The sequence below is a fragment of the Paracoccidioides lutzii genome, assembly GCF_000150705.2.
Source record: "Paracoccidioides lutzii Pb01 unplaced genomic scaffold supercont2.1, whole genome shotgun sequence".
Classification (NCBI taxonomy): domain Eukaryota; kingdom Fungi; phylum Ascomycota; class Eurotiomycetes; order Onygenales; family Ajellomycetaceae; genus Paracoccidioides; species Paracoccidioides lutzii.
Window position 1 is genome coordinate 544,357 of NW_015440947.1, and position 16,688 is coordinate 561,044.

General features: G+C 44.9%; 5 protein-coding genes across 5 annotated transcripts; 3 read left to right on the top strand and 2 right to left on the bottom strand.

Moving 5' to 3' along the window:
• Nucleotides 1–1,811: 1,811 nt before the first annotated feature.
• Nucleotides 1,812–3,290, top strand: PAAG_00136 (annexin A7; the record flags this gene model as incomplete). The annotated part of the gene is made up of 2 exons (XM_015843917.1): nucleotides 1,812–1,830; nucleotides 1,888–3,290. 2 exons carry the CDS (start codon nucleotides 1,812–1,814, stop codon nucleotides 3,288–3,290), a joined length of 1,422 nt encoding a protein of 473 aa, XP_015700252.1.
• Nucleotides 3,291–4,399: 1,109 nt separating this feature from the next.
• On the bottom strand, nucleotides 4,400–5,011 carry PAAG_00137 (hypothetical protein; the record flags this gene model as incomplete). Its single annotated transcript, XM_015843918.1, has 1 exon — nucleotides 4,400–5,011. One exon carries the CDS (start codon nucleotides 5,009–5,011, stop codon nucleotides 4,400–4,402), a length of 612 nt encoding a protein of 203 aa, XP_015700253.1.
• Nucleotides 5,012–10,689: 5,678 nt separating this feature from the next.
• PAAG_00140 (hypothetical protein) lies at nucleotides 10,690–13,323 on the top strand (the record flags this gene model as incomplete). Its single annotated transcript, XM_002797555.2, has 1 exon — nucleotides 10,690–13,323. One exon carries the CDS (start codon nucleotides 10,690–10,692, stop codon nucleotides 13,321–13,323), a length of 2,634 nt encoding a protein of 877 aa, XP_002797601.2.
• A 746-nt stretch (nucleotides 13,324–14,069) lies between these two features.
• On the bottom strand, nucleotides 14,070–14,745 carry PAAG_00141 (hypothetical protein; the record flags this gene model as incomplete). The annotated part of the gene is made up of 2 exons (XM_015843919.1): nucleotides 14,070–14,122; nucleotides 14,352–14,745. 2 exons carry the CDS (start codon nucleotides 14,743–14,745, stop codon nucleotides 14,070–14,072), a joined length of 447 nt encoding a protein of 148 aa, XP_015700254.1.
• Nucleotides 14,746–15,043: 298 nt separating this feature from the next.
• PAAG_00142 (hypothetical protein) lies at nucleotides 15,044–16,476 on the top strand (the record flags this gene model as incomplete). The annotated part of the gene is made up of 4 exons (XM_002797557.2): nucleotides 15,044–15,245; nucleotides 15,345–15,363; nucleotides 15,459–15,569; nucleotides 15,672–16,476. 4 exons carry the CDS (start codon nucleotides 15,044–15,046, stop codon nucleotides 16,474–16,476), a joined length of 1,137 nt encoding a protein of 378 aa, XP_002797603.1.
• Nucleotides 16,477–16,688: the final 212 nt, after the last annotated feature.

Genomic DNA, 16,688 nt, shown 5'->3' on the forward strand with positions numbered 1-16,688 from the left:
TAAGATGAATTAAAGACTTTATAAGCTCAGATAAATATAATTTCTGTGATTTTATTAAAAATTTCAATCATATCTTAATGAACTATTTATTGCATATTGATATTAAAAAGAAACTAAAGGGAAAAAAATACTTTATCAATCAGTTAAGTATATTCATTTTCTTTAAAACTGAGCTGAGAATAAAGTTTTTAATTGACTACATCAAAGAAATGAAAACTGCTTTTAAATAATAAATTTTTAAAATAATATATAATATTTATTTAATTTATATTATTAATAAATATAAAGATAAAAGTTTATTTTATTTTAAATATTTTTCTTTTATTATTATTACTCTCTTTATCATTGATTTATTGATATATATATATATATATATATTCTTTGATACTATTATTCTCTTTATTATAAATTTATTATTATATATTAGATTATTGAAATTCCTTTTTATAAAATTTTAATATAATTATTTCTTTTACTATATTATTTTTCTTTGCTAATTTATTTTAATTTTTATGTATTCTATTTATTTTTATATATTTTACCGAAATAATATATAGAACTATGATTTTTATAATATATTTATTTAAATATTATATTATTTTGAGATAGATTTAGTATAACTAAGTAGATATCATAGTCATTAATTAATACACTTCAAATGAAAAAGAAGAAGAAGAAGAAGAAGAAGAAGAAGAAGAAGAAGAAAAATAAATAGTTAAAAAAAATCAATTAAAAAATTAATTATTTTATATGATTGATATTTTAATGAACAAGTTCTTATAATAGAAAAATAAGAAAGTGATTTACTTACATATATAATATACTTTTATATAAATATAAAAACTATATTAAATAAATATTATAATTATTTATAATTAAAGAAGAATATTAAATATTTTTAACTTTTATATATTTTTTTTAAAACTTTTATTTTGTTATTTTATTTTAATTTTTAATTTTTAATTTTTTTATTTATATATATTTAATTTTTTTATATAATTTCTATTCATTATACTGGTGAATAAATAAAGTTAGAATTTTTATAAAATAGAAACTTAAGAGGTCACAATTAATAAGAAATCTTAATTGAATTATTAAAGTTTGTAAGTACAAAAAAAACAAATATCATTATAATAAAGAAGTAATGATAGGATATAGTTATTTATTGTGAATAAAAAAGAGGAGTAAAAACATAAAAGAATTAATCATAGAATTTAACATGAAGAAAGTTTGACTAAGGAAGAAACTGCTTGGTCTTCTATTTCATTTTCTGAGCTTACTGAACAACTCATCAATCACTCACTCTCTCTGCCAGCAGCAGGCCTAGGCTATTTTCATGATCACTGCAAGGATGCAGCAATTGTGGCACACTCAAGGCATACAAGACTCAGATTTTTCTCATCCCAGCATAATTATTTGTCCCTGAGTGTAGATATTCTGGATTGTAAATCTACTTAGTTATCCTATCTGTGGATTGGTTTACTAGGTGTGGAGATTGGCTCGGTGGGGAATTATGTTGCTTAAAAAGCAAATCTCACCCCTCCGTGAGTGAAAAATCCTGACTGTCGGGTCTCTCGGGATAATTTCAACAGAATTCATCTGAGAATAACTACACCTCCCACTCACAGTCGTTGTATTTGTCTGTTGGACCATGCAATTATCGTCAGACGTGACTTACAAATACTATTCGCGATTCCAGTTCGGACAGGGAGTTGGTTTAGTTACACCTTCATTCTGCAGGCGACCCAGTTGAAATATCGCATTTTTGCTTAATAGTTACTAGTTTGAAGCAGTAGGATGTTTTGAAAACCATGGCTGCTCCGAATTCCCGTATGTGCTTTCCATGGTTCATTCTGCCTGACACAAATTATCTCACCAGGTTCTTAGATAGCCAACCCCCGCCCGCACAGCCGGGACAGCATCCACCACAGCCGTACGGAGCCCCTCCCCCACAGGGTTTTCCTCCCCAGGGGGCTCCAGGTTACGGAGCTCCTCCTCCACAGCAAGGACAGTACCCCCCATACGGCCATTATCCTCCCCAAAGCCCGTATCCGCCACAACAAGGTCTACAACCTGTTCCTGGCCAGTATCCTCCACCTGGTCAGTATCAGTATCAACAAGGCCAGTACGGTCAATATCCTCCTCAGCCTTACCCGCTGCAATACCAGCAACCACAAGGCCAATATCAGCAACCGACATATGGATACCCTCCGCATCCCCAACCACCAGGATATTATCCACAGCAACCGCCTCTCCATGGATACGGCGCACCCCCTCCCAGTCAGGTTCCTCCACAGCAGTTATATACTGCACAGTTTCCAAATGTAGGGACGCCATCAATAGGGTACATTCCGGGTCAGATGGCACCGGGTGATGCGTCGGCGGAGGCTGACGATCTCCGCGCCGCGATGAAAGGATTTGGAACTAGACAGAAAGTTCTCATTAATATTCTCACCAAGGCGGACCCGCTTCGTATTGAACTTATAAAGGATACGTTCACGAAACGAACGGGGCGTAATCTGAAAGAAGACATTAAATCCGAGACTTCGGGCAACTTTGAGAATGTCCTTGTTGCACTGGTAAACGGACCACTTTTGCAGGATGTCTATGCACTCAGAAAAGCGCTCAAGGGTGCAGGCACCGATGAAGCCATACTAAATGACGTTCTCATCGGCCGATCCAACGCTGATCTAAATGCAATCAAACAAGCCTACGCAACAGAGTTCAAGAATAGATCCCTCGAAGCCGATGTCCAAAGCGATTTATCAGGCGACGTCAAGGCGCTATTCAACATCATTCTGACTGCAGCGCGACCTGAAGGGAATGCCCCCATCCTACAGCATGAACTCGAACAAGACGTCAGAGACCTCAACCATGCCATGGCCGGACTCGGCACAGACGAAACCACCGTCTGTAGAATATTTGCCGGACGCTCAGACGCCCAACTCCGCGCGATTTCACAGCAATACAAGGCGCAGTTTAATAAGGATCTCGAGAAGGAAATAACGAGTGAGTTCTCCGGCCATTTGAGGAGCGCGCTGCTCGCGATGTTGAGGAATGCTTTGGACCGGGCAGCGCGGGATGCTATGGCGCTGGAGGAAGCGATGAAGGGCTGGGGTACCAAGGATGTCCATCTAATTGAGAGGATTGTCCGGATTCACTGGGATGGGCAGCGGATGCAGATGGCCAAAGCTGCATATAAACGTATGTATCAAGTTGAACTTGCTGAGAGAGTCAGGGGGGAAACCAGTGGCGATTACAGGACGACGTTGCTGGCGATTTTGCAGTGACTATGCAACTGTGGTGCTGTTTATTTTTTGTGACGGGGTATCGTTTCCCCCCCTTGTTTCTGTCATTTTTACCTTTTCTAATATTATAATTTCTATTTTGGCTTGAGATCTCCCGCTGGCTCAATCCGGTTATATATTCGGTTCGTTTTCTGCCTGATTATGTTGTTTAATCCCCCTCCATTTTCACCTCCGATCTTCATTAACTCTCTCCTGCATTGGATGGAATGTTTGTAAATTTCAATTTAACTCCGATTTATTTATGCGTGCAACGTAAGTTATTATTGGAAATATACCCGACAGGCCGTTTGTCCTATGAAAAATCTTCCCAAAGTAAAAATATAAAATTAAGAATCATAAATCGACAAAGGTTCATGGTCTGGGAAACTGCTATTCCATAATGATGCATATATTTGAAGATACCTATCATGCACATTGGGGTTGGCGTTTCGCATAAAATCAGAGAAGTGAATATCTGAACAGGGAAAGCATCCAATGTTGGAATCAGAAAGAAGTTCATCTAATCAAACTCATTTTCATTTGAAGTCATCAATTCCTCTCTTCATCTCTCCGTTCTGTCTCGCTAACGAGTGGTAGGTTCGCGGTGCAATTGCAATGGTGAATAAGACGATATACATGTGTAAGGCCAGGACTGGAATATCTGATGGTTATTATCAAATAGTTTATATATCATAATTATTTAATAATTTATTTTTGTAAATGTGGCAGAACTGAGAGATGAGAGATTAGTGGACCGTATTCAGCGACGGATAGGGGTATAAGGACGCAAACGGGACTTAAGCATACCATGTATTAATCTCGTTTGCGGGCTGTGGCCAGCGTTGGATCTGTTCCCCCGAGTTACCATTCACTCGCAATCCACTCTCTCATCAACTCAATTCCAAACTCAACCTCCACGACTCCTTTAACCCTTTCACAAAATTAATCACCACCATCAATTTCCCTGATCGCTGCCGAAACCAACCAAAAGAAAAACGGAAGAAAAGAAAAAGTGAAACCAAAAAAGAAACAACTATGAATGACCAAAATTATGTAGAACGAATAACCATATGTTCCAAAGTCCACAAATTCCGGGGAGGGTGCCAGCCCGTTTACTCCCTCCTCACTCTCCCATCATTCCCCCCCCCATCCCCCTCATTGCCCCCATTCAAAAGCTTCCCTACACTCTCCCGCACACTAAACCCTCCAAACAACCAATCATTCCCATGGCGCCCGCAATAATTAACAGTGCCCGACAATCGTCTATTCTCACTGAGACTGCTGCCGCCACTGCTTTTGCGTTTGGTATGCGTGTATGGGCTCGAGTAGCGCTTGTGCGCCGAGTGGGTGGTGGGAGTTGGGGCAGTGGAGGTGGAGGGGGATGTAGGGGTTGGGGGATGGAATTGAGTTGGGCTAGTGACCATGAGGGGAGGGGAATTCGTGCGCTGGCCAGAGTGGAGGTAGGAAACGGGGCTATTGGTGGTAGCGGTGGAGTTGGCTGTGATGGTGGTGGTGGTGGTGGTGGTGGTGGTACCAGAGGTATCGATTGGGGCTGGCCGGTGAGATTTGGGCTGGAAGAAACGGCGGGTTGTTATGGGGGTGGCGGTTGAGGCAGTCGACATTTTCTTCGTTGCTGTTGTTATTGTTGTTGTTGTTAGGAGAGATTGAATTGGTGCTTCTGTTTCTCCGGCTGTGATGCGTTTATCGTGCTTCTTCTTCCACATCCGTGAGGGATAGCGTTATATATGGTGGTATTCAAGAATAAATACTTGGAGTCGTTCGAAAGGATTTCTCCCGTTGAAAGACTAGCTGATTGATCGCGGATCGGAGCACGGCTTCGTTCAAGAATGCTGTGCTGGCTCGACGGGCGGCAAAGGAGTTCAAGATAACAATTCTACAGCTATCTTTCTTTTACATGGGTTATCGAGAGCGATTAAGGGATCAATTCTAAGGATAGGCAGGGCTAGGATATCCCGATTTGTCACAATCTCAGGGCTAGGCCTGCAGATTTAGAAATAAGGAAGAGACAAGGACGTCCTGCGTCGGTTCTTAAAAGGATTTGATACCAAATAGTGAGCCAAAGGACAGGAACCTCGTTGGAGTGGAACCCGGGTTGCTCGAATAAAGGTACGCAAGGTGATAGCGGTCCCGATCAACGGATGGAGAATATAATCCATAAAACGGGCTGGAGTAGTGAAATGAATGCCTCAGAAAGTGGAAAAGAAAAGAATCTAATATATATATATATATATATAAATATAAACAAAAAATACAAAAAAGTAAATACAAAAAGGGGATATGACGGGGGGAGACGATGTATTTATCTTTGTCACCTCCAGGTCAGTTTAAGTCCGTTTCCGTAGCGGACATGCACAATCACCTCCTTGGAATCATCACGCCCGGCTTGAAATTAGTTTTGCTCGGTAGGGTGGGGATGCGACAGGGATGTCCCTTAGCGGGGTCGCGGGGTTTAGGATTAACCCACGCGGCTCTGTGGAAAGTAAAAAGATTCGATCAGACGTTTAGCTCCATTTATAAACGAATTTTCGGGGCAGACTGAATTGATCGAAGCTGGCTGCTATTCTTCGGATCGTCAATATGGAGGGTCTAGGGAGGAAATTGAAGTGGTGACTCAATGGGGCTGTCTCGACTCCCGCCTTAACGTTTCCTCTCTTCCTCAAGTTGCCTCATGTGTTGGCATTCAGGGACCTAGGAGCCAGTTAAATGTCATCAGCTGAGCCGTTTGCTGGAGTCACAATTTTTCGCTCCCTTTTCAAAAGACGAATGAAACATCCCGTTTAGGGAAAGGAATGCCGAATCAAGAACGTGTCTGGAGAAAAAAGGTTTAACCGTTCCACTTTAGAGCCAAGTCTTAGCGGTCGTGGGAAGATGACTTGCAAGCGATACGGAATTCGACAACCTGAGGAACAGCAGAAAAGTTGTGTCTAAAAACGGGAAGGGCTGCAAGGGTTGACCAGATTTGCTGCTGATTCTGGGCCCCAATTTCGACGAGAATGGGCACCAACACATGCAATGTCCAATCTCCATTCAGACCGTATACATGAATCCCTTTAAATAGCGTGGTGACCAGCTAGTTAACCAGCCCTGGGGTTTTGCTTGAGAGTGCTCGGCCAGATTCCAACAACGGCCAGATTTTCTTCCCGAGTTCGAGTGAGAATCCATTTCCCATAGGGTTGATGGCCCCAACAGGCTATTTTCACATGGCCATGATCCACCACAGAAGACGTGGGGGAGAGGGAGAGGAGCCGGGGAAGGGGGGGGCGGGATAAAGAAAAAAAGAAAAAAAAAATTAAAATCACGTCAAAAATGTAAGCAAACTACCTTGTTCTCACATCATGATAGGATTTCCAGAATATGTTTTTCATGGACTGCCAACTTCAGTGATTCATTGACAGTGTTTGTGATTGAAACGGCCAATGACATTTCGAAGATTGCAATTCAACCCCCTATCGGGTGACTCAGAATTGCGACTCCGTGGCCCCCGGGGATGATGCTGATGCGGATACCCCAGGATCTTGACCTGCCTATGACGACACGGTTGCTCCCCACGGGTACAATAATAGGTGGTTCCCGCAGGGTCAAGGATTCTCCGCGGATTTGGACCACCGCCGAGTTAGTTACTAATCGATGCTAGGATCAAAGCCTGGCTTTTAACCATAGTTACACGACTCTTTCATGAAGATAAGAATCTCGTGGAGTCGCAGACGATTTGTGGGCACTGCGCTTCTCTGCGCCCTCTTAATAGTTACATAGGACGTGTGTGGCACATGCGAGTGCTGGAGAATCGTTCATATCATCATTCTTCGATAGTTATTACCCTTTGTACTAGTTAACTAGTTAATTAACTAGTGATCATAGTTATGCTGCCGAGATTTTCCTGATCTCTGGCTGGCAGCTCCAACTCTTTTAACTCATTCAGCCGCACTGCGTCGAGAAGCAGAATTAACCAGCCCTAAAACTCGCCTCGAGAGTAAATAAACTGATGTGAGGATGACAAGGAAGCTCCCGATTAACTAACCATTACGAACAGTCGGCTAACTAACTCTCGGTTCTGGTTTACTTCAGTCTTGAGTTGGGAACTTGGACATGTTTCGTTAATTGTCTCCTTGTCTCATCCCTTAAAAAGTCATTCGAAGACTTTTCGTAGCCCTACGTTGCGCCCTCAATCCTCAAAAATCTAGCTTTAGCAGGGTTTTTTTTTTGAAGCGCATCACCTGCTTAATCTGGTTGCATACGTAAAGCTTTTATTCAGTCAAATTTTAACTAGGTACCGTTCATATTCTCAGTACGAAGTATTTTGCAGACGGATTTCTCCTTCTCACACCAGCTTTACTACCATGCCCGGGACACTTTCTCTGCAGCTTTGAATAACTACACAGGCCACCCACCTGGGGACTTCCCGGAATCATCACCATATAGATTATGTTTTTGCTTCAATGGACTTTTGCAAGTGTGTGTCCAAACTACCAAAGCAGTCTACAGAGTATGGCTCAGCTACCTTCACCTTTCCCCTTACAGGCAAGACGCCTGAATGCAAACCATATCCAGTCGCTGGCATTCTTTCTTCCCCCTTGTCTTTTGTAGACATTCTGTTTCATTCTGCCTAGGTTACGTTTCGAGGCGAAATGTGTTATTAGAGTCAGGTCGAAGTGAGAGAGTAAACCGTTCGTAATGAAAAAGGAAAGAAGAAGAAGAAGAAAAAGAAGAAAAGAAAGAAAAAGACAAGACAAAGTAATCGTAAGAACTGTACGGAGAACACACTTTCATGAGTTCCATCTTCTTCATTTTCCACTCCAGCATGTGGCTCTGACAATATTGCCCAAGCAATTGAATTTGATGACTCGAATTTCACCACCCAGCTTCGCCACCACAGACAAAGAAAGAGAAAAAAAGAAGAGAAATTCTTCTTGCGGAATGCAGACGCTCTTGGATATGATAGAACACAGGCTGCCCTGCGCTTCGGCCACAACGCCATGGATTTGCGCAATGGGTGTCTCATCCATCAATTCATTGACAACAAATTGTAATCTTTGGGCAATGCATAGGCCAATGAACTTCACCCTGACTCCATCCATCGTGGCCCGCTGTATCAATTTCTGTCACAATCGAATGACAAAAATGCCTGCAGACTTTCACTCTCAATGGCGGCTTGATACTGAATTTTGGTAAGGAGTTGTAGTTTCTTGTTACAACTGGCAGGCCATCCCCCCGTCAGCGTCCTAAAAAGAGTGTTTCGTTGGGTCGTTCATGGTTATTGATGATTTGCTCTCAGTTTGTATTGAAATTCATTTAATCGTATTAAAGTGCCAACTCAGGAGAAGCAGGTGAGGTGTTTGCTTTGAGCTGAAAAAGTAAAGATTATTGTGAATGAATGGAAATTTCAAAATGACTCTCTTTGGCAGAATGGGTGATTAATATCATTGCAGGAGAAGCTGGACCTTCGTAGCAAGACCCTATATCAACAATCACATTGGGGATTCCATTGAGGTGAAATCAGAGGGTGTGGCTAGTTGATATTGGATGTATGTGTTGAGCGGAGTTTGTCCAGAACTGATACAGACTCCCCCGGTGTTAACTTGGTTGAATTCCATCCTGACATCCATTGAACTACTGTTTCAATCCTAAAGGGAAGGGAATGGCAATAAACATGGGCAAGGAAGATATCACCAAGGATTTTGGATAATCCCTTTGGAGATTACTGATGGGCTAATCCATGAGTATGGCAGAATTATGGCACAATGTCCCATATTGTCCGGGATTGGAGGGAGGGTTCTAGCGGCGCGTATTCCACGGGCATTAATCGAGACGCAACCTTGAGTGTTGATCAAAAGTCAATCCCGACTGTTCTGAAGCAATAGCCAATTTGTCCCGAAGCTCTTTTGCTATTGGAAAAGGCTGGGGTTAATAAGAACGAGACGGGTAAAATCCATGGAGGCTTTCCCAAGTGCACGAAAGATATTCTCCAGACTGGAAATCGGAATTTTTTTGCCCCTGTACACACCATCCTGTCTGGCTCGGGATGTGGACGTACCCTCGCTTGGTTGCCTTCAAGAAGAGGCGTTTTTCCCCGGGGCCCATCAGCCTGAATCAAGAACAAAAATGAGGGCGACACATTCTGACAGTTACAAGTTGAGGATGTGCGGATGAATGTCGTATGTAGTTAGATAATCCAGGTGTTAGCCTTCCGTGTTCAGAGAGGACAAACTCCAATGGATGGAAATCGGATGGAGCAAATGCAGAGGATAGATATTGTCTTGAGTTAAGGAGTGTTCGTAAGTGACAAGAGTTTAAGTTAGGTGACCAACCTTGGAAGAGTGGGTGGTGTCAGGTCTGGCCAATTTTGCCAACCGGGGAGCTGTTCATCCATGGATGCCGTCGTCGGCTTCAACCAGCGAACAAAACCATGGATAGAACCCTCAGACAACTCCTATTGGTTGCGCTCTGTGGAGGATGATTTCTTTATCAGCCAGAGAGCCAGATGTAGCCATGTGGAATACCCCAATAACTACGCATCCAGATAACACCCTCGCGGCCGCGAATACTTCCGCAGGGCATATTTATATTCTCATTGGCTTGAAGCCGAATTTCAAATGATGGACGACACGTCCTGCTCTTCCTCTACCTCTGAACCGAAAACAACCTCCGGCAATGTCACACATATCATATACGACCGGGGTACGGGAATCCTACGAGCCTGTTCTCATGAGCATGGCTTCTTGTGTTGCGAAATGATATGGCTTTATACAGCACTGTCTAGTATATTCCGGTGAAGGTGTAGACGGAACCCTCTCCGTCAAGAGATTATCGGTTGAACATACTTTTTCTGTTTTTTCTGCAGTCGCAATATCTGCTGTTGCTCTCCGATGTGGCCCAGCTTCAGTCTGAATGAACGGGACAACGTATGGACAACGTATGAACAACATTAACGTCTCTCCGCCGGTTTTTGGCGGATGGCTCTTTCTCCCGTGCAATGAATGTCCCCGGCTGGCGCTTTTAAGGGGCTTCAACCTCGAGTCCGACGTTCTCAAATGGCGCTCTCTAATCAATTTTTTTTTTTTTTTTTTGGTTCATTAATATTATACCACATTGCTACATTCTATCCCGCCTGCATTTTTGCAGCCTGCTTCTATCTGATGGTATCATATCATCGCAACCCAGCTTGCCCACACACGCCGGTCAACTCTAGTCACTGATCCATCATCAAAAGTTTCCTATCCCACGCGCTGCCTGCTTGCGTCGCAGAGCCAGTTTTCCAGGCAATGGATTAGGGAGATTATCTTTGTCACTGTCCTTATCTTCCCTGGGGATACAGCACTTTCGGATGCTAACTTGGCGGCCCTGGAGAGATAGTAACTTAGCTAGATCCAGTGATGGGAATAATATGGCACCCATTCATAAACATCCCCTTCGCACTAGGCAAGCACAAACACACGTCCTGCCTCCACGCCCAGCTAACGGCCCTACGGGAGAAGCTGTACCAGTGACGACTTTCATTAGCTTGAAAACCTTCATGGCAATCATGGTTGCCACCTTTTCTATTTTCATACTCACTATTTACTTTTGGAAAATTTCCTCGTTTCTCCGTCGGTTTACAAGCCACAGGGTCCTGGGCGGGAATAGTAAGTCAATTCGATATGCAAAAACTTGGCACGGGTGGGTTCCTTTGGCCGAGCATGAGGCAAAGAGGGCGCGGAGGAAGAACCGATACAGGAAATTTCGACAAAAGATCGCATGGAGGTCGTCTCATGCTGATTACAACTGGGTATGGTGGGATCCAAAAGGTGCTGCTGTGGAACAACATTTCGAGGACAAAAGGGATGCCCGCTGGATCCCTCGATGGTTGAAAAGCTATGAGCATGCAAACGCCGATTTGGCTCGTAAAGTGTCGAAAGAACGTCCTGCTGGTTCAGAAAGGCACCACTCAGAGACAAATTCGAAGGGAAAACCTGGTTTGCGGAATTCTATTAAAATTTCGGCCCAAGTTGTAAAGGCCCGTAAACGCTCACGATCAGGGAGATCACCAATATTCCTTGACGGTTTCAATGACAGAATACTCCCGTCAATGTTGTATAACGGCTTCCATGGGAATTCTGGACAGAAGGCAGCTGGTTGGACTCCCTTCAATTCACGGGGTGCTGAACCTCTGTCTTTATCGGCGGACAGTTCAAACCGCAGTGCCCGCTGCCAACGGACACCAACACCTGATTTCTCTCAGAATGGATTAAGGCGATGTGTTTCACTGTCTCATCTTCCTACATCCCCAGGACATGTTGAGTCAATACTCGCCCTTGGAGCTCACAGGGAGTCTGCTTCAGAAGGTTTTCAACGGAGCACGGTCGAGCCGATACAATTTTCAAGGCTAGATTATCGTCGTTTTCGAACGATCGTACCGGCTGACGAAGGTGGTCAAAATCATCTGGTGATTGCCCAAACTGCGGTGGCTACGGAAAAATCGCTGAGTTGGAAATACAAAGCGTGGGCTGCACATATGCAACTCCAACCGATTGAGCAACCACCTCCCTACCTTCACGGACTGGCTGGACGGCCGGGAAGCCCTCTATCAGGAATTTTGAGAGCCCTGAGCTCATCTGATTACCAGTCTGAGTCTTCAGAATACTATTCCCGGATGCCAATCCAAAACCGTACCCCTGAGTCTTTCACTCCCGAGACGAACACTCCTCAATTCCCTTCATTACCCACGTTTACCCCTCATACCCAACATGGGCCTCCACAGCATCAGGCAGTTGATCTCTCAGACGTTTCACTGGGCGCACTCTCTGTAGATGGAATTGGGGATGCAATTCGATCCCCACTCGCCCAAAGTAGCAACCTTATCCATCCAGGAAAAAAACTTTATAATGCCAACAAATCCATCCACCAACCAATATTACCGCCGTCCACAGGATTCAGTAATCTCCCAAGACAGCCGCTCCACCCAGTGCAAATTAGGGCCGTCTCGTTCCAGCTCCCAAAAGCTCAGCAAGAGGAACGGGTTGGGTCATGGCCGGGCCCTCAAACTCTATTGAGCAATGCTGAAGTTAGATTGATCTATGACCTTGATCGTAGGCTCGAATGGCTCTCGAGTGAAGTTGAGCCTGGTCGCCAACCGTTTCAGTTTCTGCTACTCGCGAACCATTGGTTAAATAGGTCTACGTGGACAGTTCTGGATCCGGTTTCAAGAGTTTCAGTTACAGAACGGAGGGAGCATGGAGATCCCAGATTCAATCGCCCTCTACCTGCGCCGAAAAATAACACCTTTAGACCCAAATACCCCACGCAGCATCGTGTGAAGATACACGCACCGGGACTTGATTCATGGCGAGTGGCCATTAATGGCGCCAGGAAGTCATCCGGGGCACGGCAATTCTTAAAAGCAGTTGAATTATTCGAAGGCTCGGCTGAGGAACCTCCTGACGGCGCCATTGACCCGGCAAGCTGGATTCTTCGAAGACCTCCGCAGGGGTTTGAGTTGTCAAATAAACAGGCGAACGCATACTACGAAGGGATGGGTGGCTGGTGTGAGAAGCTCGATGACTGGCAGAATGTTTGCCGGGCGTACAGGGCGCGCAGGGTTATTTGTGAAGGCGGTGCTAATCGACAGAGGATAAAGGAGATTGCAGAGATGGCTGCTCTTCCCTGTCGGAAGGTGATCAAAAGATGGAATCAAGCTCCACAACAGTTTCATCGGACAGAGAAGCAGAAGTTGAGGGGAAAACACCAGGAAATGCGGCAGGTATTGTCTGGTAGCGGCTCGATTCCGCGCCATCGCCAACGCGATAATGCACCAGGACGACGACCAGCGATAATAACCCTTGGGTCAGACGTGCCGGGACGCAATGATTCTGTCGTATCCGTATCTCGATCCATCATCGTCTCTTCCGGGAATTCAGCAAGTGGATATCTGTCGACGAGGCGTTCGGTTGCGATGGATGGTAGTTATGAATCTGGAGACGCGGTCGTGGTGCTTGAGCAGGAGGCTGTGCAGTTTGGACAGACGGAGCGAGATCCTGGTTGAGAAGGCAACAGACGGGGTAGAACGAGCAGCTGCAGCTGTCGTGTTTGAGGGGCAAAATCAGCACGTCTGTTCCGGCTGGCTATAAGCAGTTGCTGGCCGTGATTGTGGAAATTGTGGTGCGGGGGGTTTGAATGAATTCCTCTCGTTTCATTGAATCCTGTCTGTTAGGGTATTGTCTTTGTAAATTTTAATAACATTCGTTGAGTTTTCTGTATTTTTTTTTTTTTTTTTAATTTTTAATTTTTTAATTTTATTGCTTCCTAGAGACATGTATGGACTGTAGCATAGCGTGCGATGATAACGTTGATGGCTACACTAGGAGATGTCCAGTGGAGAATGGGATCATGCTTTAAAAAATAATTTCAGCACAAAACAAAATCAATAAAACCTCAACATATCAGAAAAACTCCTATGCTATATGTAACATGTGTTCTCTGCCCCCTTCAACCAACTCAGTCAGATAGCAAGCAGGGAGGTTATTAACAACCTCTAACACTAAAGAAATAGAAACGGTAACAAAAGACTACTCCAAAGTCTACTGTACATGGGATTATAGATAAATAAAAGCATTTTCGCTTTCGTTGAATCAGCGGCGATAAGCGATAACCCAGCAGTCCGGTGTATATTCGTGGCCTCTCAGCACGTAGTAGGATCTGCCGGGTGTGCCTGTCGTAGTGTGTATGGCGGTATACATGCACATCGAGTGGAGAAACGGGGTAATGCGTGGAAGGGATGGAATGGGACGTTCAGAATCCGGGGGGATTGACTCGTTGGCTGACTCGGGTCCATTTGGGGAGCTCTATCAGGTCGAATGAGTGGTTAGATAGTGACATCCGGAAATAGGGGGAAGAAGAGAAACGTATTATCTACAATATGAATCCCGTGAAATCAAGCTAGGCGCAGAAGAAGAGTCCGGAAGCCAACCAAACCACCACAAGAAGAAGAAAAGGCCGTCCAGAAAAATGGATGATGAAAAACCTGACAAAAGAAACAAGCACATATGCGCACAAGAAAAAGGAAAAACATACTATGTATCCCCTTGCGATACTTCTTCTCCTTCCGATCGAAAATCGTATACTTGTCCTTGGGCAACATTTCCTCCTCGCGCGGCATCTCAGCAAACCACCTCGTCACGGCCTTGCTGGTCATGCCCTTGCGCTCCAGCGCGGCGCTGACGGTGTCGACAACCTTGTCGACTGCCCGAAGCCGTTTGCGCTGGCGGGCCTTCTGTGGGGCGGAAAGACGCCAGGGGATTTTCCTGTTTGCATATAAAGGGTGTTTGGTCAGTAGAGTTATATGAGGGAGTGGAAGTGTCATTGCTATGAGCTTGGGTTGTAGGGCAATTGGTGCGGTGGTATCGGGGGAGTTGTCATTTTCATACCAGAGGAGGCCCCCCATAAGGGGAGAAGTGGGTTTGAACATCTTCGCTGCGCAATGGGAGGAGTAACGCAGGCTGTTCTCTGCTGCCAGTGGAATGAATTAATTAGACAAAGATGTTGCGGAGTCGAAGTTGGATTTTGCGGGCTGCGGGAAAAAGGGCCGGGTTGGTCCGTGCACGTCGTGCGCGTGCGGGAAGCTTTTGAACTTAAATGGGGAAACTTGATCAGTATTCTCGATTCTCTCCTCCGCCATAGGCTTTTTCTCCTACCTATGCTCTTTTGGATATATTGATGTACATGTAGTGTTTTCTTCATGGAAGATCGGCGACGGCATTCTCACAATGCATCTCAGCCCGGGTACCCTCGAACAGCCCTCGGGCTTCTGGAGGGGCTGCTCATCCGCAACCATGTATACAGTGGTAGCAGCGTGCCGGGCTTTCCTCTACGCCGCAAGCAATACGGAGGTTAGCGGGCACGACGGTTTTATAAAACTGCTAGAGTCTCGAGCAGATCGAGAATCACGAACGCGGGGTCTAATAACAGGTACGGGAGGTTTAATCCTTTCATGTGAAGATGCAACCTAGCAGGGGCGGGCTATCGGGAGTTATACTTACTCATGGCTAATACGATGGGTGGAGACAGTGTCAAATCATTTAAGCGTGTACGTGGGAGCAATACCGGCTGTGATCTGCAGTTCTCCGTTATGCGACGAGTTTGAATAACTGATTTTTTGGGGTTGCTCTATTTTATTTACAGGATGGATGATCCCCTAATGTGGGGGACTATTCCGCTATTGAACCAACGGGCATTCCAGTCGTTTAACCGCAGATGGGCGTTTGGGAGTCACGATATCTGTTACAGCCAAAGGTTGGGGATATTCCATATATCTGTTTCTGGCTAGATATCAATATTAGTGCTTTTCCTGTTAATTATACGAGAACTAATGCACTGACAATAAAATTAACATAGTATCCTTGCTCTGTTTTTCACTCTAGGTCAGGTCCTCCCTACACACCGTAACCTCCATTCCCGCCATGGAGGTTTATTCCAACCCACCATGACACAAGCGATACGCCTCCTCTCACGCGGACCTTTTTCTCCCGAACCATACATGGCGCCCCCCAGTCGGCAGCACTGGAGTCTACAGAATGTCTGTGTCGATCCGTTTTCAGAGGTGGCAACAGCATATACCACGACAGGCGAAGATTCTCATCTTGCGCCGTCGGCATACGCTTGTAATTCATATTCGTGGCTTCACATCTTCCCTGAAGGCAAGGTACACCAGGCGCCAAACAAGACGATGAGATATTTCAAATGGGGAGTGTCGCGGTTGATTCTGGAGGCGTCTGAATGCCCTGACGTCGTTCCCATATGGATCGAAGGCACCGATGAGGTCATGCATGAGGATCGAGGGTTCCCACGATTCTTACCCCGTGTCAACAAGAATATCAGCATAACCTTCGGTGACCCCGTGGACCGGGAGGCTCAGTTTGGCGACTTACGGCGGCGGTGGCAGAAGATAAAGGCAGAGGCGGAAGAGGGACATCAAGTAGCGCCTCTTGGGGTCTTGAACGATGAACTCAAGTATGGTAAGGAGGCGGTTGAGTTGCGGATCGAGTGTACCAGGAGAATCCGGCAGCTGGTTCTCGCAGTTCGCAGGTCGAGGGGTTTGCCAGACGAAGACCCTAAGGAAAGCCGGGTCGAAACCTGGCTCCGCGAAGGGCCAAAGGCCGAGGGAAAAATGGACGATGGATCATGGATACGCGATACCTAGACTCATCTGTATACTACTGTTTGCTGCCTCTGTAATTATACCATTTAGAACTATTTCGTTGGCTCAATCAACGAGTTTGATCCCATTCTTTTGACCCAAGAATATGGTATCCCCCAACTGTGATATTTGTATACTTGTTTTCCGTCTTAAACAACACTACTTAGATCTACATTCGCGGAAAAAGAGTTTTAAAACAGAAGCCGTTATTCATC